General features: G+C 38.0%; 2 protein-coding genes and 1 long non-coding RNA gene across 3 annotated transcripts in view; 2 read left to right on the plus strand and 1 right to left on the minus strand.

Moving 5' to 3' along the window:
- LOC136815453 (N-alpha-acetyltransferase 50-like) overlaps positions 1-26,467 on the plus strand; it is a 431,221-nt gene that overhangs the window by 152,233 nt on the left and 252,521 nt on the right. The window lies entirely within an intron of this gene.
- LOC136815380 (uncharacterized) lies at positions 1,526-2,122 on the minus strand. Its single transcript, XR_010847711.1, has 3 exons — positions 2,039-2,122; positions 1,740-1,864; positions 1,526-1,618 (listed from the first exon to the last, which is right to left on the minus strand). It is a non-coding gene; the product is annotated as an uncharacterized lncRNA (long non-coding RNA).
- Positions 4,978-5,862, plus strand: LOC136815391 (uncharacterized). Its single transcript, XM_067071830.1, has one exon. The coding sequence runs from the start codon at positions 4,978-4,980 to the stop codon at positions 5,860-5,862; it is 885 nt and encodes a 294-aa protein (XP_066927931.1).

Below are 26,467 nucleotides of genomic sequence, written 5' to 3' on the forward strand. Positions count from 1 at the left end.
TTATTGCTAATTTATTTATTTATTAATTGATTTCATAGCAGATTTTATAGCGTATTGTTTTATTTGATCTTACCAATTATCCTCGTTTGTACATTTTTTTAAAACAATTTGTTAACATTTTCAGATTAGAAATTTTCATTTCAATGTTTTTAAACTGAAGATGGTGGTCGGATGACACCAAAACGTCTTGAATAAATTTTGATTTTATGAAAATAAAATGAAGTCGCTTCTGTGTTTGAAATTTCTATTGAACTCATTCAGGAGGATCAACCAATTTGATTTCAAGTTAAGAATTTCTACTTATGTACAACAAGCTTTTTTATCATTATTATGATTAAGGTGCTTTATAAGGCTTATAAGGTAGTTACTTGTTGCTATTTGTTGATAATATTGGGTTCAAATTAGCGTACAATTATTTCAAACATGATTATTGTGTAAAGCAAATCTATACTCCTAACCTATTTCTTGAGGGTGAGGTTTGTTTGCCATGATGTCTTCTTCCACCTTCCATGATTTGATTGTTTCTTTATTTACCACCACTGAAAAAGAGTCGATAAAATCTGATTCATTCATCCGAACACTTCTGATCTAAAAGCAATGTTCAAATTTAAAAAATCATCAAACATCACAAAACAGTTACATGGACATAGTGTACAGAGGGATTTATATGTCATCACCCTTTACGATGGTGGCGACATGTCAAAAAGATTTCATATTTATGGCAATGAATTTAACTTACCAGGTAGACCGGAACATAAAGCTTGCATTTCAGATTCGCACGAAGTTAGAGTTTCCTTAGCGTTATGATAGAGAAACACGAGATAATGTCCTTAAATATTCAACAGGCATGTTATGTTATGTTATGTTATGTTATGGAATTCATATGAGGAGGCTGTAATCAGTTTTTGACCCTAGTTTTGAACGAATAATTTAGCCTTTCTAAGAGGTTCAAAAATTGGACTATAGAAGTTCTAACATTTTCAGCTCAGAAAGATCTGAGGTAAGACCAAAGACGTTCCATGTGCTCCCGATCCATTAGGCCGAAGCTGTTGAGTCTTCGAATTGAGTTCTTAACATATATTAAGATAAATGAAAAGAAAGCATTTTCCAAAAGAGTAACAATGCTAGATGATTTCGTTTGCGGCAGACTACAAAAATGTTCTGTATGGCTTCGGTTTTCACATCTTTAGCATACTACTCTTTCATTGAATACATTTCATCCCCATCAAAACTTTGCATTTCAAGATACTTTTCAGAAAATACCAAATACCTGACAATCTCCTTTATGACCATATGAATGAAAAACAGGGATGGCGAATTGGAAATCTTTAAACTTTTCACAAAGTTTATTTTTCTAAATGATAAAAAAAAAGTGGTTAGACCCCATTATTTCAGTCTTTCTTGAAAATGATTTTAGGAAAAACGGGGGGAGAATTGTGTGAATTCTGATAACCAGATAAATCATTAATTTTCTTTAAGAGAAAGGGCCAAATAAGTTTTCGAAAGTTCCAAAAATATATGATACCTTGAGATGTGATTTCAGCTGACATGGACATCCAAGTTTCTATTAGCAGTTTCTTTCAAAAAACGTTCTAATATAAACACAGCATAACCCAATCTAGAAAATCAAATAAAATAGATGGGATAACTTTTTAACTTTCGGCACAATATATACTTTGTTATTGGAGCTAGGATGATTGTAATATCCTATAAGAGCAGATGACCAAAAATAAACGAACCTTTACTTTTCCCCGTGCCTCATGTTCAAAAACACCTTAGGGAATTCATGTCGACAAGAAGCGCCAAAAATTCCAGTAACACTCAGTTTGTTTGTTTTTCGCTTTGATCTATGATTACTGCCAGCCTGAAAGAAAATAATGATAAGGATTCATCAGGGTCTAGGAAAAAATAAATGTTTTTGCCTTAGTTCACCGTCCAAATAAGTACAGAAATTGTAAAGCAAAAGACCGCAATAAGTTCTGAAGTTATAGGTTTTTCTGATTCAGTGCAAGAAGGTTAAATTCGAACTTGCATTTACCATAGTTTTTACAGAATCATCGTAGCTGTCCATGTAGTTGCTTATTTCTTCATCTTAGATAAATCCTCTGATCTTGAAGCTAAACGTTTCGTCTTTGAAGAGGATGTTTTTAACACAAGACCAAAATTAGCATCAAGACTGTAGAACACACTTCCATTCTCCTTGAAAATCAAAAGTGTAGAGGTTCATAAATATAGTTCCGACAAGCAAGTTATCAAAACAGTAAGCTAGAATCTCGAGTTTGAAGTTTGAAATACCTTAAGTTCATTAATTTTTGCGCAACACTTAGAAAAAGGATATTCGCGCAATCTTAAATTTTCGCGCACCTTGCAATTGTTGCGATATTTAGTTATTAAAACGGATCAAGCTCTGTATGTTTGAGAGGAACTACAAAGATTACTGAATATTAAACAAAATTAAAAATCTTCTACCTTTGGACAAGAAGCGCACTCTTCCAATCCAGAGTATCCTTTGCAAATATTTTTTAGATTGACTAACTGCCGGCGAAAATTCCGAAATTGATCTATGCAGTCTGTTTGTGTCATCCTATTAAGGTACTTTCTCTAGAAAACAAAGGATTCTTTTACAAATATTTCTCGTGTCAGCGTCTCAAAAAATGGTTAGGGCGATAAGGAGAAGTGGGAGATGGTCTTATACGTAAAGTAGCAAACCTCCGCTGGTTTTAGAAAAATCAAGTCTAATTGGCTTTTTGAACCCTTTAATCAAAAGCTTGGATTCCGGAAACGAAGAGTCTATATATGGTATAGCATGTGTATTGAAATTACATTTGCAGGTAATTTTATTGAAACTACAATTTGGGTTAATTTAACGGCAGGCATCAGTCGAACATTATCGAGAATCAACAAGACAAGCATGACATTATTGCGTCAGAGAAGAAACTTCAAGATCTTGGTTTTGTTGATTATGTTCATAATCTACCAGCTGACCAACAACAGATGCTCAAATCCAGTACCGTCCAAAACCTCATACCCTGGCGAGCAGTGTGGAAGTTATCATCACTCAGCACTCCATGTCGCATTGTTTTTGATGCAACGATTTGCTAGCCAAGGGAACAAACAATTTGAACAAACTTCAGGAGATGATGATCAGATGGTACATCCATGAAATTGGTTTACACAGTGACGTCAGTAAAATGTACAACACTGTCAAGCTCGACCCAACGCATTGGACGTTGCAACGCTACATATAGCAAGATGAACTAAATCCATCAATGATTCCCAGAGAGAAAATAATCAAGACACTGATCTACGGAATACGTTCCAGCGGTAACCATGCTGAACGTGGATTGCGTCAAGTTTCCGAAACCTTCAAAGATCAATATCCAGCTGCCAATCGAATTCTTCAGGAGGATGTGTACGTCGACGACTGTATTTCTAGCGACATCAACACATAGGAAGCATACAAACGAAGGAGGCTTCAAGCTCAAAGGAATCACCTTATCCTGTGCAGATCCACCATCACACCTCACTGACGATGGAGTATCAGTGGCAGTCGGTGGTATGAAATGGTACTCAAAGTTCGATGAAGTTTCGATCTCAATATTAGAACTGAACTTCTCACCAAAGAGAAGAGGAAAGAAATGTTCAGTTGCAACCAATATCATCCCAGAAGTACTCACACGTCGCCACTGTGCATCAAAGGCGGCTGAAGTTTTCGACATTACTGGCAAGCTATCACCACTTATCGCTGCTATGAAATTCGATCGAAGAGTTATCCAATCTTCAATTGACTTGGGAAGATGCCATATCAGATAGCCTACGACCAATTTGGATATCACATTTCGAGATGATGGAAGAACTTGGAAACATCAAATTCAAACGTGCCATCGTGCCTATCGATGCTGTATCGCTTAACATCGAAACGTTGGATTTCGGAGATGCAAGTAAAACATTGATCTGTGTATATATATACGTTCGATTTCTCCGCAAGAATGGTCATTATTCCTGCCACTTATCATTTTCAAGAACCAAACTCGTACCAAACGATATGACGTTACCACGTGCTGAAGTTTATGCATCTCTAATGGCTACCCACACTGGAGAAGTTGTTCAACGATCGCTCAAATGATACTTCAAATCAGCAACAAAGTTTACAGACAGCCAAATATCCCTGTATTGGATAACCAACGATCAAAAAGTGCTCAGACAATGGGTCAGAAGTCGTGTCATTGAGATCAATCGATTCACAAGCAAAGATGACTGGTTGCACGTAAAATAAAGTGACATAGGAACCAGGAAAAGAGCAACTTTGAATGATGTCAGTCAAGAATCATTCTGGATCAATGGCTTCGATTGGATGAAACAAGAAAAGAGTCAATTCCAAGCAAAGCGTGTTGAAGAAATCACATTGTCCAACAAAGAGCTATCCAAAGTCAATAAGGAAACTCGAATCTGCAAGAACATTGAAGTGCACGTCAGTCTCAACAGTGACGAAATAAAGAAGAGATACGAGTTCTCTTCCTACATCTTGGTTCCAAATGCCGATTCATTCCATCAAGTCATCCGAATCATGGCATTCATCTTACGCTACTGCAACAATCTACGCAAAGAAAAATCAAAGCTTAATGGGGAATTATCTGAAGAGGAGTTAACATCAGCAGATCAGTACTATTTTCAGAAAGGAACATCTGAAATCAAAAAGTTCCCAACAAATCAAAGTACGAAAACATCGCAAGAGAACAAAATGGAACACTCAAGTATTCTGGTCGTACACTTCCTGATCAAAGCATCTCAATCGTGGGAAGATTCACCAAAGTCATGAAAGACTTAAGCTCGTCAAACTTCTGTGTGTCTGTTTTAGATAGGTACTCTCCTGTATCATACAAAACAACTCATCGATTTGTTCTACAGAAAGTCAAGCAAGTTCGTGATTCATTTCAACGGTGCAGATACCTGATGAAACGCACAGTCGAAATCGCAATGGGACCAGTTCCACCATATAATCTCACCATAGCACCAGCTTTCTTTTACTCACAAATCGACTTATCAGGACCTTACCTGGCTTATCAACCACAAAACAAAAGGAAGACTATCAAAATCTGGCTTGTAGTTTTGTCTTGTTGTTCAACTTTGTCAGTCAGCATTAAAACAACGGATGACTATTCAGCAACATCATTCATCATGACATTCACAAGATTTGCATGTGACAGAGGATTTCCAAAAAAGCTCCTTTGTGATGAAGGGAGTCAGTTGGTTAAATCATGCAAGGAGATGAACCTCAACCTTCAAGATGTCCAATCAAACCTGACGAAGCTTCACAAAGTCGAATATCAAGTCTGTCCTGTGCAGGGACACTATATGCATGGGAAAGTGGAAAGGAAGATACGTGAAATCAATGCATCTATCGAGAAGATCGCTCACAAGGAAAAACTGTCTCTCCTACAGTGGGAAACGTTGTCTGCGACAATGGCAAATACGATCAATAACCTACCACTCGCCCTTGGTAACATCGTTGGTGATTTCGAATGCATGGACTTTATAACTCCAAATAGATTGTTATTAGGAAGAAACAATGATAGAAGTCCTGAAGGAAACGTGATATACACCGACAATCCATCAAAAATCTTACAAGCAAATGAGCAGATCTATCAGTCTTGGCTCGAGATTTGGCTTATTGCCCACGTTCCAAAATTGATGAAGCAACGAAAATGGTACCAAACAGATAACATCAACTTGGAGATGTTGTCATCTTTACGAAGACTGATTCAGCAATATCAAAGGATTATACGTATGGTCAAGTTACTAATCTTGAATACAGTACCGACAGTGTTGCACGTAAAGCCACCATACGATACAAAAACGTGACAGAGAACGTATTTCGTGAAACCAAACGAGCAGTTTGTGGTTTGGTTATTATTCACCATGTCTGACGTACTGACTCAACTTGGTCAAATGGCACTGTATGTTGATTTGGCTTGTTCGCTGTGGCCCATTTGGCTCCCACCCGCTCGTCATCCTGGTAGAAAAACAATTGTCAAAAAAGGGCTTAAATTCAGACCTCACTGGAAAAAAGTTTCTAACACTTTTGCAGAAGTTCTAGGCCTTCAAAGCCCCTTTGAAATGAGCATATATTAACTTGCCTGCGATTTTGATTTCATTGTCAATTTTAGGGCGAATAAGAGAAAAGGATTGATTTTAGAAAAACGGAAAGGCACATCTTTTCTGTCGGCGCAAACCATGATTCAATTTCCTTAGAAAACTTGGTTGCGTTCATTAAGCGGCCTACTGTATCCACAGGGGAGGGAGGCAGGGGAGGCGGTCGCCCCCGAAAAAAAACGACCAAAAAGGTCAAAGTTTTCCCAATAGAATGTTAAGGTGTCTATAGTTTTCGTGACCTTTTTTCTGGCTACCTTTGACGTTTTTAAGGCCTCCTGTACGTTGTTACTAAAAGTGGTAACGGTTAGTAACGGTAAGTAACGATAGGTAACGACAAGTAACGGTAGGTAACGACAGGTAACGATGAAGTAACGGTCGGTAACGACGAAGTAACGCAAGTAACGAGGGGTAACGAAAAAGTAACGAAGTAACGATGGGGAAAAAGCTGAAAATGGTGGCCCTGACGTGTCGATGAACTATCAAAATTTGTAAATTTCTGCGCCAGAGCTAATGGTCCCAGTGATTTTGGGAGAACCTAACGACTCTGGTTAATCTATTCAAGAATTTCGGAAATCTGATGATTGTACAGCAGGATCTGATCGTTCTGGTGAATATGACTGTGGAGATAATAAATCCAATTGTTCTTATTGTAAATTGGTGTTTGTGAATAAACTGAAAGATTTGACGGCTTTGTATGAATCAATGGTGTTGGTCAATGCAATGATGAAATAAATGGTGCTGGTCAATGTAATGATGGAATCAGTGGTGATGGTCAATGCAGTGATGGAATCAGTGCTGCTGGTCAATACAATGATGGAATCAATGGTGCTGGTCAATGCAATGATGGAATCAATGGTGCTGGTCAATACAATGCTGGAATCAATGGTGCTGGTCAATACAATGATGGAATCAATGGTGCTGGTCAATGCAATGATGGAATCAATGGTGCTGGTCAATACAATGATGGAATCAATGGTGCTGGTCAATGCAATGATGGAATCAAATGTGTTGGTCAATACAATGATGGAATCAATGGTGCTGGTCAATACAATAATGGAATCAATGGTGCTGGTCAATACAATGACGGAATCAATGGTGCTGGTCAATGCAATGACGGAATCAATGGTGTTGGTCAATATTATGATGGAATCAATGGTGCTGGTCAATACAATGATGGAATCAATGGTGCTGGTCAATACAATGATGGAATCAATGGTGCTGGTCAATACAATGATGGAATCAATGGTGCTGGTCAATACAATGATGGAATCAATGGTGCTGGTCAATACAATGATGGAATCAATGGTGCTGGTCAATACAATGATGGTATCAATGGTGCTGGTCAATGCAATGATGGAATCAATGGTGCTGGTCAATGCAATGATGGAATCAATGGTGCTGGTCAATGCAATGATGGAATCAATGGTGCTGGTCAATACAATGATGGAATCAATGGTGCTGGTCAATACAATGATGGAATAAATGGTGCTGGTCAATACAATGATGGAATCAATGGTGCTGGTCAAAACAATGATGGAATCAGTGCTGCTAGTCAATGCAATGATGGAATCAATGATGCTGGTCAATGCAATGATGGAATCAATGGTGCTGGTCAATGCAATGATGGAATCAATGGTGCTGGTCAATGCAATGATGGAATCAATGGTGCTGGTCATTCAATGATGGAATCAATGGTGCTGGTCAATACAATGATGGAATCAATGGTGCTGGTCAATGCAATGATGGAATCAAATGTGTTGGTCAATACAATGATGGAATCAATGGTGCTGGGCAATACAATAATGGAATCAATGGTGCTGGTCAATGCAAAGATGGAATCAATGGTGTTGGTCAATACAATGACTGAATCAATGGTGCTGGTCAATGCAATGACGGAATCAATGGTGTTGGTCAATACAATGACGGAATCAATGGTGCTGGTCAATACAATGATGGAATCAATGGTGCTGGTCAATACAATGATGGAATCAATGGTGCTGGTCAATACAATGATGGAATCAATGGTGCTGGTCAATACAATGATGGAATCAATGGTGCTGGTCAATACAATGATGGAATCAACGGTGCTGGTCAATACAATGATGGAATCAACGGTGCTGGTCAATGCAATGATGGAATCAATGGTGCTGGTCAATGCAATGATGGAATAAATGGTGCTGGTCAATACAATGATGGAATCAATGTTGCTGGTCAATACAATGATGGAATAAATGGTGCTGGTCAATACAATGATGGAATCAATGGTGCTGGTCAAAACAATGATGGAATCAGTGCTGCTGGTCAATGCAATGATGGAATCATTGGTTCTGGTGGAATCATTGGTTCAGGTAAATTCAATGGTGGAATCGATGGTGGTGTACTGGTGGATGCAATGCTACACTCACCAATGGTACTGTTGTGCAGGTGAATGCAAGTTAGAGATTGTGCACTTTTGTAAGCATCATCTTTATAAGAAATCTATCGATAATTTTTTATTCAAGGGGTATTGACTTTCGGCGATGGGTTCTTCCAAAGCAAGTTAGGGATTGTGAAAAATGTGGGCATTTTTATTTTTCTTATAAGCATCATCTTTATAAGAATACAATCAATAACTTTTGATTCAAGGGGTATTGACTTTCGACGATTGGTTCATTCAAAGAAACTTGAGGTTTGTGCAAAATGTGAGCATATCTATTTTTCTTATAAGCATCATCTTTATAAGAATACGATCAATAACTTTTGATTCAAGGGGTATTGACTTTCGGCGATTGGTTTATTCAAAGCAACTTTGGGTTTGTGCAAAATGTGAGCATATTTATTTTTGTTATAAGCATCATCTTTATAAGAATACAATCAATAACTTTTGATTCAAGGGGTATTGACTTTCGGCGATTGGTTCATTCAAAGCAACTTGGGGTTTGTTCAAAATGTGAGCTTTTTTTTTTTTTCTTATAATCATCATCTCTATAAGAATACAATCAATAACTTTTGATTCAAGGGGTATTTACTTTTGGCGATTGGTTCATTCAAAGCAAGTTAGGGATTGTGCAAAATGTGAGTATATTTATTTTCCTTATAAGCATCATCTTCATAAGATTACAATCCATAACCTTTGAAGGTTTTGAATTTTGGTGATCGGTTCATTCAAAGAAAGTCAACGATTTCAAATAAGAATAGTATTTTAATTTTAATTTTATTCGGTTTCGTTTTTTTCCGAATTGAAATATTTAATCAGCTTATGATTAAGCTCTTAACAATTTGATTGCCATTCACTGATTGCTCGTTTCTTAATTAATTCTTGTGCAATTGACATTGCAGCAAAATTTTAGCATTCCATTCTGCAAATCAATTTAACAAAACAATATTACATTGAGGATAAGATGCGTTTTAAAATGAAAATTCCAAAATTCCAATCACTGAAATTCAAAACCTTCAAAGGTTGTGGATTGTTATCTTATGAAGATGATGCTTATAAGGAAAATAAATATGCTCACATTTTGCACAATCCCTAACTTGCTTTGAATGAACCAATCGCCGAAAGTCAAATTGAAAGTTATGGATTGTATTCTTATAAAGATGATGCTTATAAGAAAAATAAATATGCTCACATTTTGCACAACCCCTAACTTGCTTTGAATAAACCAATCGCCGAAAGTCAATACCCCTGGAATCAAAAGTTATTGATTGTATTCTTATAAAGATGATGCTTATAAGAAAAATAAATATGCTCACATTTGGCACAAACCCCAAGTTGCTTTGAATGGACCAATCGCCGAAAGTCAATACCCCTTGAATCAAAGTTATTGATCGTATTCTTATAAAGATGATGATTATAAGAAAAATAGATATGCTCACATTTTGCACAAACCCCAACTTGCTTTGGGAGAACCCATCGCCAAAAGTCAATACCCCTTGAAACGAAAATTATCGATAGATTTCTTATAAAGATGATGCTTACAAAAAATGCACAATTCCTAAACTTACATTCACCTGCACAACAGTACCATTGGTGAGTGCAGCATTGTATCCACCAGTACACCACCATCGATTCCACCATTGAATTCACCAGAACCATTGATTCCATCATTGCATTGACCAGGACCATTGATTCCATCATTGCATTAACCAGCACCATTGATTCCATCATTGCGTTGACCAGCATCATTGATTCCAGCAATGCATTGACCAGCACCATTGATTCCATCATTGTATTGACCAGCACCATTGATTCCATCATTGCATTGACCAGCACCATTGATTCCATCATTGCATTGACCAGCATCATTGATTCCAGCATTGTGTTGACCAAAACCATTGATTCCATCATTGCATTGACCAGCACCATTGATTCCATCATTGCATTGACCAGCACCATTGATTCCATCACTGCATTGACCATCACCACTGATTCCATCATTACATTGACCAGCACCATTGATTCCATCATTGCATTGACCAGCACCATTGATTCCATCGTTGCATTGACCAGCACCTTTGATTCCATCATTTCATTGACCAGCACCATTGATTCCATCATTGCATTGACCATCACCATTGATTTCATCATTGCATTGACCATCACCATTGATTTCATCATTGTATTGACCAGCACCATTGATTCCATCATTGCATTGACCAGCACCATTGATTCCATCATTGCATTGACCAGCACCATTGATTCCATCATTGCATTGACCAGCACCATTGATTCCATCATTGTATTGACCAGCACCATTGATTCCATCATTGCATTGACCAGCACCATTGATTCCATCATTGTATTGACCAGCACCATTGAATCCATCATTGCATTGACCAGCACCATTGATTTCATCATTGCATTGACCAGCACTATTGATTTCATCATTGCATTGACCAGCATCATTGATTCCAGCATTGTGTTGACCAACACCATTGATTCCATCATTACATTGACCAGCACCATTTATTTCATCATTGCATTGGCCAACACCATTGATTCACCAAAGCCGTCAAATCTTTCAGTTTATTCACAAACACCAATTTACAATAAAAACAATTGGATTTATTATCTCCACAGTCATATTCACCAGAACGATCAGATTCTGCTGTAAAATCATCAGATTTCCCAAATTCTTGAATAGATTAACCAGAGTCGTTAGGTTCTCCCAGAATCACCGGGACCATTAGTTCTGGCGCAGAAATTTACAAATTTTGATAGTTCGACACCTCAGGGCCACCATTTTCAGCTTTTTCCACATCGTTACTTCGTTACTTTTTCGTTACCCCTCGTTACTTGCGTTACTTCATCGTTACCGACCGTTACTTCATCGTTACCTGTCGTTACCTACCGTTACTTGTCGTTACCTATCGTTACCTACCGTTACCACTTTTAGTAACAACGCTCCTGTAAGCTTTTCTTATACCAATTTTTCGTCTGCAGAGCCAAAATTACAAAGAAAACTTTCTGTGACATGAATTTTAATTTTTCTGCACTTTTTGTGAACTTATTCTTACTAACTGCGACCTTTCCAGGGCTTTTTTAAAAGCTATTTGAGCTTGCTTGCTTAGGCAAATCCTTACTTGAGTTTTGAGGTGTGAACAAAAGAACTTGAAATCCCTTATTGATATTTAAACCCCTTCCTTTTTGGCTAAAAATATAATCGGGTCAGAGACAAGGGTGTTTATATACTTTTAGCTTAAGTTAATTTGCTAAATTCATCAAAGTTTCCCTATTTAAACTTAAAGGTATTTACGTAGGTTTGACAAGAAAGAAAAAAGTTTACTTGACATTATGTCAGCAAAAAACTGAATGTTTATTAAGGATCTTTCATTATCAAATTAGAATTGAAAATAATCAAATAACCAGTCGAGGAAATATATCTAAATCATAAAAATTTCAAAACACAACTTTGTCCGGGATGAAAAATTGTGATTTTTATCCTGACAGGATCGATGTACAGTATCTGTTATTTTCAGCGATTCATTTAAAAACATTTCATTTCAAAATATTTATGGAATTTTAACCCTTTAAAAAACCAAACAAAATGTGCCTAAATTTAGAAAAAGTTTTTTTTAACTTCAGTGATACATCCCAGTCGGCCCCATCCCCCTTTCTGATTCCGTTATGTAATAACCTAATTTTACTAAAACTTGTTTCCAATTACAAATACACAAGGCTTATGTATATAATACTACTCTCTGGTGGGGCATACTCATGAAATAAATTTTCATCATTTCCACCTTCCCTATTCAGAAAAAATGGGTCTTCTCAGAAATCCAAAGCTGTCGAAAATAGTTTCATGACGAATTATCAGGAAATAAAACCTTTCCACTATCCTTATATCAGAAAAATGGCTCTTTTCGGAAATCCAAAACAGGCGAAAATGATTTCTTTTCAAATTAACAGGATATAACACCTTTCCAACTTTATTTCATATAAAATATATCCTTTCCATTGTAATAATTGTCCGAAAATAATTACTTTTCCATCTAATCAAAAAACAAACCTTTCTCACTATTTGAAATCACGAAAACTAATTCTTTATTGTTTCCAAATTTGGAAAGGATAATTTTTCGGAAAAACGATTCGGAAATGTATGATTTTTTTATTTTATGTCCGGAAATGAAAATTTTTCGGACTTTCAGAAAATGGAAAAAAGACAGTTTTATGCAGTGAGATTGACCTATTCTTATACCAAACATTTTCGCCAATACATAAAGTTTTTTGCTAGTTTTGTGACCTTGTTCTCGATATCGTCGACTTTTTAAGGCCTCCTTTACAGCTATTTGAGCTTTCATGAAGCAATATTTTAGGTCTGCCGCGCCAAAGTCAGTCTTCCAATCATCAGGTAGTTTACTTTCTACGAAGGACTTGGCCATGATAGTATGTAAAGGACTGGCTATGTAAAAGGCCAGCTTTTTCAGCATGACTGGGTGAATCTCATCAGGTCCTAGCGATTTATTAGGATTCAAATCTTTTAGTTCCTTTATGATCATGTCGATTGTTAGATCGAATGCTACATCTGTGTCTGTTCGTGATGAAAACTCAGGTAGTGATCCAGCAGGTTCATTCGTAAAAACACTGCAAAACCGATCCTGTAGGATGTCAGCTTTATCCTCATCAGTAAAACGAAGTGATGATATATCATTTGGATCAAGGAGAAGAGGGGAAATTCCCGTTTTGGTCTTGATTGAGTTCCGGATATGCTTCCAAAACTTCTCAGGGCTTCTTTTTGCTTGACCACAAATTCGTTCTTCTAGTCTTCTTCTTTCTCGTCTGATCTTTCCTGTAACCTTGTTTCTCGCAGTAGCGTAGATAGCTCTATTTCTCTGTTCCGAAGTTGTACCTAATGATCGTATCCATCATCTTAGCCTTCAATGTGGTAGTCTTGTATGAGACGTTCTTTTTTCGAATGTTTCGGTTTTACTTCACAAATTGCAATGAAATCGGGTTGTTCTTTTGAAATCACTTTTTTCTTTTTTGTAGTTAGTTGGTCTGCATTAGTATATAGTATGTTAAGGTTTTTTCGTTTGTTAGTTTGTTCGTCTTTCTTTCGTGTTTGGTTTATTGCCGATCTTTGGCGTTTATCTTCTTTACACCAAATCCGTTTTTTGCAAAACCCCGCACTCTCCAGACTCCATCTTTTTCGGTTTGATTTCGTGCCTTAGCATCTTCTGCCGCCTCTTTGTACTTTTTTCTTTGAGCTGGAGTTAGATCTTCGCAAATGCTCATCCCCTTATAGGCATCAATTCCTTTTAGCGCTGGGAGATTTCCAAAAACATTCATTTTCTCTTCTTCACTGTTCAGAGTAACAATGAGGGGACGCTTTTTCCCTTCTACTGATTTGCCAATTCTTGAGATATACTTGATGTTAATTTTGACGTGGAGCTTTTCGATGAGTGTTTTCACCCATACTTCATCTTTTTTGGTAGCATCCTCTGTCATTGGATCCTCAACACCATGGATGATGATGTTCTTTGATCTTTTGATCTTATCCCTTTCTTCTGCTGCCTCCTCCTCTCGGACCTCTTTAACGACGGTCTTGATATTGTCATTAGGCACTTGGACATTGGCAGAAGTGGAAGGTTTCTAGTTTCTTTTCCAGTTTACTCTCTACATATTCGACAGTATGAAACGCCGGGTCATTAAACAATTTCTTCTCTAGATTAGTGAGCTCTTTTTTTTGAGATTCAATAATCTCGAGAAGGTGTTGTTCATTAGACTTCAATTTCTTTGTGCTTAGTTCAGTTACTGTGTTTTCTTATAAAAAATCAGATAATAATCAAATATATTTAAATCATTTTTAATACTTGAAATATTCTACTTTATTCACATTAATTTTGCTAAATCAGAAGTTTTTGTCCTTTTCACAAAAAATTGTCTAGAGAAATCATCGTCAAAACCATGTAATTTTTGCTAAAACACATGTTTCTACTTTATTATAGCACTTATAAAAATATTTAGGCTCAATTTAGGGAAAATATTAAGAATATGCTGAGCAAAATACAGAGCCTTCTATTTTGTAACTGTATTTCACCGATCCCAATTTTCATATTATTCCTATCTCTAAAGAAGGGTGTCAAAATTAGAAGACGGATGTCGAGATTAGACTAACTTAGGGTATAAAGTTAAAAAGCAAGCAAGCAATTTTTTACCATAATGTTCACCGGAATCAGATTTTCCTTTCCAGAAGATGCCAAAAGTTTAAGTAATGATATTTCCTTCCTGCTTTGTGGATGGTTTGGTGTATCTTTGACATTATTCAAGTCTATACGAAGTCTCTTCCTACTTGTGATTATTGACGAGGAAGAAGATGTGTACCTAGTGATTGACTTTTTGCTAGTCGTTTGACTGTTAATACTCCAGTTGAAGATTTTTGAGTGTTTTTTAGCTTTTCGATAAGGGTTTTCTTGGTTTCTTCATATCTTTTTATGTAACCTTTAACGCTCTCTGCTTTGCTTTTACATAAACGATAAGTTACAAAACTGTACACATATTGCTGAACTGATTTAATATGTCTGATTACTGATTTAAGTTTCTCTTATTTGAGTTGCAAGAGTTACATAGCGTCATCCCTGAATGGAAATGTTGACTCGACAAATAATGCAATGCTTATGTTATTCTCTATCTTCTCTTTTTAGAACTTTTTTTGGTGTTTCATTTATTCCAGCAAGCATACTGTAACCTGATAACAGATGTTCATAATTTTCTTACGCGCACGGTTAACCTCTAAAGGCACTTGAAAATTATACATCTGAGGAAAATAGTCCTCCCGCGGAAAATTCTACAACAAGAATCTTGTTGTGCGCCGGAAAAATAAAAACTAATACGGCGCCCTATTCATAAACACAATCGCGCAACTTTGTTGTCATTCCCAGTCCTTTTAGACGAACGCGGTCCTTACGATTTCGAGATTGCATATTCGTCAGATTGTTTGTTTTCACACATCCCTTTAGAGCTTCAGCGTGGTGTGCATAAAACGTTCACAATCTGATCTCAGGTTAGCATACTGCCTCTGTGCTGATATCTACACTGATGCATGTTTCAACTTCACCAAGACTTTTGAGCATGTGGGGATATGGAAGAATTGAAAACAAGACTTTACATTCTGAATAAGGGTAATAAAATCTAGACCAGTCACAAGTTTTATGAATAAAAGTAGTGATGAAAATGCTTACCTTTTTGTGGTAAAAAAGCTGAATTCTTCAATGAAAAAGATAACTTTTCTTTTCTACAATTCCCATTCAATATGAATGAGGATTCATGCGTGGGAAGCCAAATAACCTCTTAATTTTAAACCCTAAAAATAAAAGCAGGTCTTACTTTTACAGCCCAAACATCTGAACACCACTCCCGTAAACATTTCCTAGACCTGCTGACACAAATTGATGTGATCATGGCCAGCAGATTTGTTTACATCCGAGGTTATAAAATTCTACAGAAAATCCTGTTTTGCATGATCTCTACTAGAAAGGTTTATCGCCAAAGAAATTTAAAACAAAACTCTTACCCAGGCTTTGTAAAAAGAAAACAAACACGGTCAGGCCAGATTCCGTAATCGTTTCTTTCCAGATGTTTAAATTTTCCCGACCTTCAGAGCTTTAGCGTGTCGGAAAAAAATTCCACATATGTGTATATGTATCCCGTTTATATTATCCGATAGTTAACCCGATTTGTATTTTATCTTAGTATGTTAGGTCAGAGAATAACATTCAGTTTATCAACGAATATACATGGTGTCAGAAGTGAGCCTTCAACTCCTGGATATTTTGTTATCAACTGGTGAGATTGCACGCAAGCAAGCACTCTCTTATCAACAAAAACATCGTAAGTGGAAACTGAACTCGCTAAAAACATAAACATTCAACACGTTCCACGCTCGTTTATACACGTTCAATAACAAAAACACGACAAACATTCTGTATCTTCTAAACGAAGTCTCTTCACGTCACATCGAGCACACCTTGAACATTTGCATTAATTCGCAACGTTGTATATTGTATAAAACACACAAACTCACTTTAGCATACTTTTCATATCTCTTTGGCTCGTGATTATTGCCAAGGGTTTACAAAACATTCTAAATCGTTCTATTTTCATCCGTGGTCACACCGCCATTTTGTTTTGACCATGTCGCAAGATAACGGTATACCGCCCGCCGCCCCATTACCCGACGCCCCGCCACCAAGTCAAGCGGAGATGATAATTCAAATGCAGCAACAACACCTCGAGATGCAAAAAACAATGACCACGCTGTTCGCGCACCTCCCGTCACTGCTGCCCACCGCCAACCCATCTGTTGGAGGGAGATCACGTGCAAAACTTACGCGACCCATTATTGACGCCGATACCACTGACAACCGTTGGATCATCTTCAAGGATGAATGGAGCCACTATAAAGAGATGGCCGGCCTATCGAGTGAGCAGGACATCAGAAACGAACTAAGAGCTGCATGCTCTCAAAAAGTAAACGAGATGTTGTTTAATTTTATCGGTCCTGACACCCTACTTACTGCGTCTGAAAATGCCTTGCTTGGATTCATCAAGTCAGTAGCTGTAAAAACTGTACACCCCGAAGTTTATCGCCAACACTTTTACAAATTAAAACAAAGTGACGGTGAAACAGTTACGTCATTTATTTCCCGTTTAAAAGCCCAAGCTATGCTTTGTAGATTTAGTTGCTCTGGAACCTGTGGAGACAACGGATGCACCCCTTCATACGCTGACGAAATGATTCGATCCCAACTGATTGCCGGTCTCCGAAATTCGTCCCATCAATCGAAGGTACTTTCTGAAATGGAAATATTAACAACATTGAGCCAACTTACAACCCGTTTTTTGACATTGGAATCGACTGAACGCGCTTCATCCGAATTTCAATCGCCACATCAGTCGACATCTGACGTATCCGCATTGAAGTCGAAGCCATCATTCCGTCCACCCACCAACAACAACAGAACTTGCGTCGGATGCGGAAAGCCCTTCCACCCAAAGGGTCGTTCAACCTGCCCTGCCTATGGTAAGACTTGTAGAAACTGTAATAAATTGAACCACTTCGCTAATGTCTGCCGTAGCCCCAAGACCTCAGCGATTGAAATCCCACCCGATGAATCTGCCGACTTCCTATTGTCAGCAGTAGATACCGCATCCCCATTATGACTAGATGGACTTCCACATGGCAATCTAGTCGATGATCGTTTTATCCCAAGCACACCGGAAAAATCACCTATGTTAGACATTGAAGTTAAAATAAACAAGAAAGCTTATATGAATCTACGGCCTAACGAAAACTGGCCGGATATCCCACAACGAGTCAACGAGAAACCTGTTGCCGACACCGGTGCACAGATTTGCACTACCGGACCACATATACTCGAGAACATTACGCAAGCCAAGCGATGGCTTCTACCTACAAAAAATCGTCTGAGGGGAGTTGGTAATAACAAACTAACAATTATTGGAACCCTCCTCGTCGATATTATCACAGCCAACGGCGAAACTACGGAACTGTTATACATATGTGAAGGGGTTAGCAGCACGTACCTCTCACAAACCGCCCTGAAACGCTTAGACATTTTACGCGATTCGTTCCCCAGCGATCCTTCCGTTAACGCCACTACAACTAAACCCAACACACCAGACACCTCCATCGCACCGTGTGGTTGTAGGATAAGAACAGAATGTCCATCGTTACCTGACAAACTACCATTTCCGCCAACGAATGACCATCGAATGGACATTGAGAAATGGATTAAAGACTATTACGCCAGTAGCGCGTTTAATGTATGTAAACACCAGAAACTCCAAGTAATGACTGGTGAACCTCTTCGCATATCGTTCCTACCAGACCATCCACCCAAGGCCGTACACACCCCAATCCCGATTCCACATCATTGGAAGTACACCGTGAAATCCCAACTCGATTCTGACGTGGCGCTTGGGATCATTGAACCCATCCCTCCTGGTCATCCAACCACATGGTGTTCTCGTATGGTCGTTGTCCCCAAAAAGGACGGAACACCCAGACGAACCGTCGATCTCCAGGAGCTGAATAAAGCAACTCGTCGAGAGACGCACCACACCCAAACGCCGTTCAACATTGTCAGCGCCATACCCCCCAGAGTCAAGAAAACCGTCCTAGACGCTTGGAACGGATATCACAGCGTCGCCTTGTCGGAAGAGGCCCGCGATGCAACAACGTTCATCACCGAGTGGGGACGCTATAGATACCTTCGCGCACCTCAAGGTTTCCATGCTTCCGGGGACGGATACACCAAGCGCTTTGATGATATCACCAAAGACTTCCCTAGAGTAGCTCGATGTATTGACGATTCCATCCTTTGGGATAATGACATTACCAAATCGTTCTGGCATTGCGTTAGATACATCAACCTGTGTGCATCAAACGGCATCATCTTTAACCCAGAAAAATTTCACTTTGCTGAGGACATCGTAGAGTTTGCTGGTTTTGATATAACTGAGGATGGTTACCGACCACCAGCTCGAATATTGCAAGCCATCCAGGAATTCCCAACACCGAAAAACATTAAAGATGTACGTTCCTGGTTCGGCTTAATCAACCAAACTACATACGCTTTTGCCCAAGCCTCAGTAATGGCACCCTTTCGGGAATTATTAGAGAAAAGTAAGAAATTTTATTGGGACGATACTCTGGAAAGTGTATTTCAACAATCAAAGGTAGCAATCATTGACGCTATCAAAGACGGAGTTAAGTCTTTTCAACTCAACCGCCAGACCTGGTTATCGACGGATTGGTCAAAAACCGGTATAGGCTTCACCCTGTTTCAAAAACATTGTCATTGCCCAAATAAAGAGGACGTCTTCTGCGGCCCCGATCATTGGAAAACAATTTACGCTGGTTCCCGATTCACGAAAGACTCGGAAAGCCGATACGCCCCTATCGAGGGTGAAGCATTAGCTCTTATGTTCGGACTTCATAGTTGTAGAATGTTCGTCCTCGGCTGCCCTTCATTAATCGTAACAGTCGACCATAAACCTCTCGCTCCTATTTTCAACAGTCGCGCTCTAGAGAAAATCGAAAATCCAAGAGTATTCAAGTTCCGCGAAAAAACGCTTATGTACAATTTTAAAGTTATTCCCATACCTGGAGAGCTAAATCCTGCGTCTGACGCAACGTCACGAATGAAACCCATCGCATCTGTTGACATCGACAATCATATCGCCTACATTGAAGAGGACATCACCCTCGAGCAACCCACTGACACTATACGTCTTGAAACTATCCGTAAACACGCACAAACGGACCAAAACTATTACCACCTAAGCCAGCTTATTGAAGAGGGATTCCCAACGAATAAAGAATCCGTTCCACCAAACCTACTCGAGTTCTGGTCCCTACGTGAACGCCTATATACAAGTAATGATTTAATCTTCTCCAAGGGGATACCGCTCGTACCGAAATCCCTTCGACAACGCCTTCTTGATGAGCTCCATGTCGGTCACCAAGGAGTTTCTTCAATGAAAAGCAACGCGAGACAACGTTTCTTCTGGCCAGGTATGAACTCTGACATTCAAAACAAACGCCTGAACTGCCAAAGATGTAACGAGATCGCCCCATCACAGTCGAAAGAACCAGTCGAACAGCCACCTCAACCGTCCTACCCGTTTCAGCTAACCGTTACGGACATCTTTCATATGGTAGGGCAAAGATACCTGATTTACGCTGACCGCTTCTCTGGTTGGACCGAAGTCGCCTGTCTACGAGCTTCATCGAATGCCGCAACCGTCAAAAATATTCTTCGTCGATACTTCAGCACCTTTGGTATCCCAGAAGAAATTGCATCCGACGGAGGTCCACCATACGAATCAAACGAGTTCAACACGTTCCTCAACAACTGGGGAATACGACACCGATTATCGTCAGCATACCTACCGGAAAGCAACGGAAGAGCCGAAGTAGCTGTAAAAACTATGAAACGCATCCTCACATCGAACGTCAGCCCAACTGGTTCTCTAGACACCAATGCAGTAACCAAAGCACTCCTACTTCACAGGAACACGCCTGCACCAGACATGGGAGTTTCTCCAGCCGAGCTACTGTTTGGAAGAAACCTCCCTGACCATCTACCACAACCAATTACTTTCAGGAGGGAATGGTCCGACCTTGCTGACGCACGTGAAAAGACACACACCCGTCGATTTGAACTGTCAAACAAGGGGGATCGACACTCGCTTCAACCCCTACAGGTCGGTGATTCGGTTGCGATCCAAAACCAACACGGCAACCATCCCAACAAATGGGACAAGACTGGCTCCATTGCCGAAGCATTGCCTCACAAACAATACAGGGTTATTGTGGATGGAAGCCGAAGGTTAACATTAAGAAACCGCCGGTTCCTTCGAAAAATTCCACAAGAATGCTCCAAAGATGTTGCTATTCCGGATTTAGTACCGGAAATGAGAAAGTTGAATGTCAAAGAAACTGAAAATGGTGAACACACGATTGTTCCCCCGCATATACAAGAACAGCAAGAAGAAATAATGATCACAAATAACGATGAAAGCAATGAACATTCAACTGAGCAGGAATCAACTCCTTCCCCTGCTCCCTTACCAAGACGCTCGACACGAGAAAGACGGTTACCGTCTCGATTCAACGATTTTATCATGAAATAGGAATGAAGGATTTTATATATTTTTCCTTCACTTTTGTTTGTTTTATTTTTTTTTAGGGTATAAAAAAAAAAAAAAAAAAAAAAAAAAAAAAAAAAAAAAAGTAGGAAGGGACATGTATATGTATCCCGTTTACATTATCCGATAGTTAACCCGATTTGTATTTTATCTTAGTATGTTAGGTCAGAGAATAACATTCAGTTTATCAACGAATATACAATATGGTTACCAGTAGACTAGCAAGCGTCTGTCTTTCCTTGGACACAGGAACGCGGGAATAGTGCTTATATAATAAAGAGTTCTTATAAAATATAGAAATTGCCGCAGGAGAGTGGATTGGAAAGACAGACTAGTTCCAAACGGTGCAATACGGGATTTTGCTTCAATCTAATCTCAGGCAACGTTCCCTCGAAAAAGAGGGAAGATAAAATGAATGGACACGGCTTATTTTTTCTTCTATTCTCATCGCAATATTTGAGTTTCTCAGAGTTATGGATGAGAAAAAAAATATAAACACAAACAGAAAAACGTGGCGAGGACTTCTCCAACTTCTTTGCAAAACTGAGAAGAGAAGATTTTTAATGCTTTTAAATGTTTATAAACACAGATTTTAACTGTCTTGGCATTCTCTATCTGAGATACTTGATTCATACATTGTTTTTGGCTTGGTTGGGACGTTGATATATTCAAAAAACAAACAAACTTTTATATGGATTATACTTTCACTTTTTCATGTGATTGTTGTGATTGAAAGATTTTTTTGATTATGTATGGTTATAAACATTCATGACATGTTTTAACACTGGCATCTTTGAAATTTTGTTGGCTTGGTACGTTGGTAAATCTATAGTACAAGTGCAGTATTTATGACAATATGACACAGCTGAACACAGATTCCATGACTGCATGCAGGATACTTTTTGCAGGGAATGTTCAATATGTTTATGCTCACATTCATTGGGTAACAGATCACTGCTTTTTCTATAGTACAAGTTAAACTTGATAACCTTATCCCAGAGAATGTAACTCTGAAATGGCTACAGAAATCCTCAAAAATTAAGATGGAAAGTATGGTATTTATATAACATTTTTGGTGGTGCGATACATGGTGTGGAAATGATGAAAAGTGAAAGTGGTAATTTGGAATTTAAAAATTGAATGCTTTTTATACGAAAACAATATTCTGACAAGCTGACCAGTGAGACACATCTTGGTTCTATTTGTGAATGAAAATAACAACATTTTACATTGAGATGACTGGTTTTCTGGGTTTTCGGATGCCCGGCTGTTGTTTAGCTGGATTTCACTACCTTGAAATTGTTAGATGTACGAGGATATTTTGGGTTTTCACTACTGGCAGACTTCCAGGGGGCACTTAGGCAAAATTAAGTATGGGGACATGCCGCTGATCAGGGTCCCTTTTTCAGACTCTAGAGATATATGATAGGGTGTCAAATTTGTACTAATTTTCAAGATAGTAACCCTGACTGGGTCGATTTTTGGTCATTTTAGACAATACACCTTTCCCGTAATTCAAATTTCTCAGAAATGGCCCGGGAAAATGTGCGCTCCACCGTTGTGTATAAAATTGTTTGGGAGGTAAAAAACGCGTTTTTGCCTGCGAGGGGTTAGGGAAAGTGGGATTTGAGCCTCTAACTTTTGACAGCGACCTTCTCTTGGCAAAATATTTTCAGGGTGGTATAATATCATGAATAGATTGAACATACTAAAATTTGAGGGGATTTTGTTCGACAGAACTTAAGAAAAGCTCAAAAAACCAACTTTCCCTAAGGGGACGCAGGCAAAAACGGGTTTGTTTACCTCCAGAGACCAAACGGTGGAGAGCATCAAAATAATGCGCGCGCATTACTTTTACGAATTACGGGAAAGGTGTATTTTTACAGTGAGAATATTAGAAATATTAGAAAATATTTGAATTTGTCATCTCCTTTAAGTCATTTTTGCCACTTTACAGATTTTTTTCGATTGAATCATTTATCGTTCTGAAATGGTCCAAAATTTACCAAACATTCATATCTCACAGGGTCCACTTTTCAAACTCCAGCGCAGGGCACATCCCCGTCGGTCGTCAAGGTTGGTGCCCCCCTCCCCCGGAGCATACTTCTACCTTGTAATTTTTTGTTGTCCCCTGGTGTTGTTGAACACGTTCAGACTGAAATTTATATCTACTGTGAAAGTCTTTCAAAACTTAATGCTAAATGCTAAATGCTTATAAAATTTATGAAAATTTTGAATGGACTTTTGCCAATTTAAAAACAACCACTTGGATTTGGAAGTAATTTTATGTAGATACTATATATAATTTTTACAGCAAAATAGGAGGTCAATATGTACAAATACATATAATTTTATGTTTTGTAAAAGCTTTTTCTTTTTGGCTTTTATAAAAAAAAAAGTTTTCTTATGCCTGCAATGGCCCTTGATCCCCTGATCTTTTATATTCTTGATGTCGTTTTTCTAACAAAATGTTCATCTTTTTCTTTTGAAAGAGATTTTTCCCCTTACATGAATATTTTTGTTTTGGAGTACCTAGCTGGTAGGTACAGTTCAGTTTATACTCTTTTCATTCATTTCACAAATCATACTTTTTGTGAATAGTTTTATTTAACTCCTTGTCTTGTTGTTGGTATCTTGTTTCAAGTACTTTCAAGTACTTTCAATTTTTTCAAAATAAAAAAGCTTCTAAATTGACTGATATTCCATTGTACTCACCTTCTTTTATATAATACATCAAAATCAAAAAATAATCAGGATGTGAGTTTGTTTTGATTTGAGTGAATTGAATTGTATATCAAAATGTTGCACATAAGATGATAAAACACCTCTCATTTAACAAAATAAAAAATAAAAAAGCTTCTAAATTGACTGATATTCCATTGTAATCACCTTCTTTTATATAATACATTAAAATAAAAAAATAATCAGGATGTGAGTTTGTTTTGATTTGAGTGAATTGAATTGTATATCAAAATGTTGCACATGAGATGATAAAACACCTCTCCTTTAACAAAATAAAAACCAAGTTTTCAAAAACGCTGTTAATTTAGTTCAGCAATTAGTTTTTCAAGAGTCTCATTAAAAAAAACATAATAATAAAGTGTAAAAAAAGTACTGAGTTTTGTTTACTTTTTTATTCTAATCCGTGAGAGTGAGTGCGCTGTTTTGAGTGAGCACTCCGCCGCGGTAGAAAAAGCACTCCACCATTTATTTAGTAAATAGCGCCTTTTGGAACTAGTCGTTGTATTCAGAAAACATATAAAAAGATAGATCCCATTGAAAGTTTAATCTGCAGCGAAATACAACGACGTGGTTTACTAGTCTAGGTTACCAAATAAGCCAACCCTTTTCTTTTTCGTTCTTTCTTTCCAATGCGGACGTGTGCACGGCATTTCGGACTTTAGGTGTCGAACCGGGTTCTGGGCCTACTTTTTGAAAATTCGCATTTTTAAGTAAGATAAGATAGGATAATATATATGAATCTCTTTTATCACCAGTAGAATGGTATATAAACAAAAATATGTACAGGTTAAAAAGAAGAAAATAAAAAACAAGACTACGTTAAATAGAATATACGAACAGTCAACATGCGAGAACAGGGATTTGAGCAGGATAAAAGAAAGAAATAAAGAGACAGAGGTCAGATCCCTGTTCTCGCTCTGATGACGTGTTCTTCTAACATTGCTTTGAAAGCAACCCGATTATCATAAACATGCCAGTTTTGAATATAATCATTGTACTTATCAAAGATATCTGAGGGCAGTTGATCAAAACATTGAATAATACGGTGTCTTTTGCCGAATAGTGTTTCTGTGAAGGATATGTCGTTAAGATCGATTATTCTTTGACATTTGTCGAGAAAGCTGAATTCTACGTTCGTATGAGTAGACAGTAAAAAGCAGATATAACTCTTGGTACATTCATTAAGCACTAACTGCCTGAGTAAGTTCAGACGACGTTCATCGATAATGCTGCATACATTGGGAATACTGTACAGTCGATAAATGTCGTTTTTGCTTCTCTTCGATACGTTGAATAGAGATTTTAAACAAGCCCTTGCCTGAGAATCAAGGTACTCCATCTCTGATTTTGTAAGTTCAACTAATTCAAGGCCATAGAGAAGTTTTGGTATGACAATTGTGTTGTATATAGAAACAATAGTGCTAGGATGGCAGTTACGGATGCCGGAAGCGATGAGGGAGGTGGCTACAGACCATAACTCTGCTATTCGAGTGACTCTGTGGTTCTTTAAGCATAGATGATTTTTCTTTTTTGTCCATTGAAATCCGAGATGCGTTAGGGTGTCTTGTTGTGATATTTGACAGTCGTTAAGAGTCAGGGTCGGCGATTTGATTTTGGTGGGTCCAGATATGACGAATTGTGTTTTAGTCTTTGCTTGGTTGAATTTAAGCCCGTGTTCCTTACCGAAGGATGCGCAGTGGTCAATAAGACCCTTAAGGAAAAATCAGCAGTAAACTTCTAAGTACACAATCAGTAAATTTTTTTGTCTCAATTGTGTACTACTTACGTACTCCTGTGTACTTCAAAAAATCTAGTACACAGTGTACTGAAATGAGTAAACAATACAGTACGTAAATGAGACAGTAAACTGTGTACTTGTTTACTTGTTGTGTACTTCAAAAAATCTAGTACACAGTGTACTGAAATGAGTAAACAATACAGTACGTAAATGAGACAGTCAACTGTGTACTGACCCATTTCAGTACACTTACAGTACACTTGTAGTACACATTGCAGTACATTTCATTGCTTATGCTGAGCCAGTAAACAAGCTGTAAACATTAGTACACATCAGTACACACGACAAATCATGTTTTTCTTTACACTTTTTGCGGCTTTACCATGAGCCATCCCAGAAAATTTTTGTTACCCCATCGGACGACGACGTGCATTTTTCAATTTTTGAATGCAAAAAGTGAAGAACCAATTCTTGGCTGTATGGCTCTGGTAGATGCACTGTAAGCTTTTCTTATTAGCAGTCAAGTTCAAGACAAAGACATGAAATTTTAAAACTCAATTGAAATTTTTGCCTTGTCCAAAGTTCAGCTCAGGCGCAACAGACTAATGTGAAATAAAATATGTAGAACTTACAGAGATCCAACTGTCTTGTGCTACCTCCTTCGCTTGTCATCAAAACTT

Source organism: Clytia hemisphaerica, unplaced genomic scaffold, assembly GCF_902728285.1.
Source record: "Clytia hemisphaerica strain Z4C2 unplaced genomic scaffold, Clytia hemisphaerica genome assembly, whole genome shotgun sequence".
NCBI classification, from domain to species: Eukaryota; Metazoa; Cnidaria; class Hydrozoa; order Leptothecata; family Clytiidae; genus Clytia; species Clytia hemisphaerica.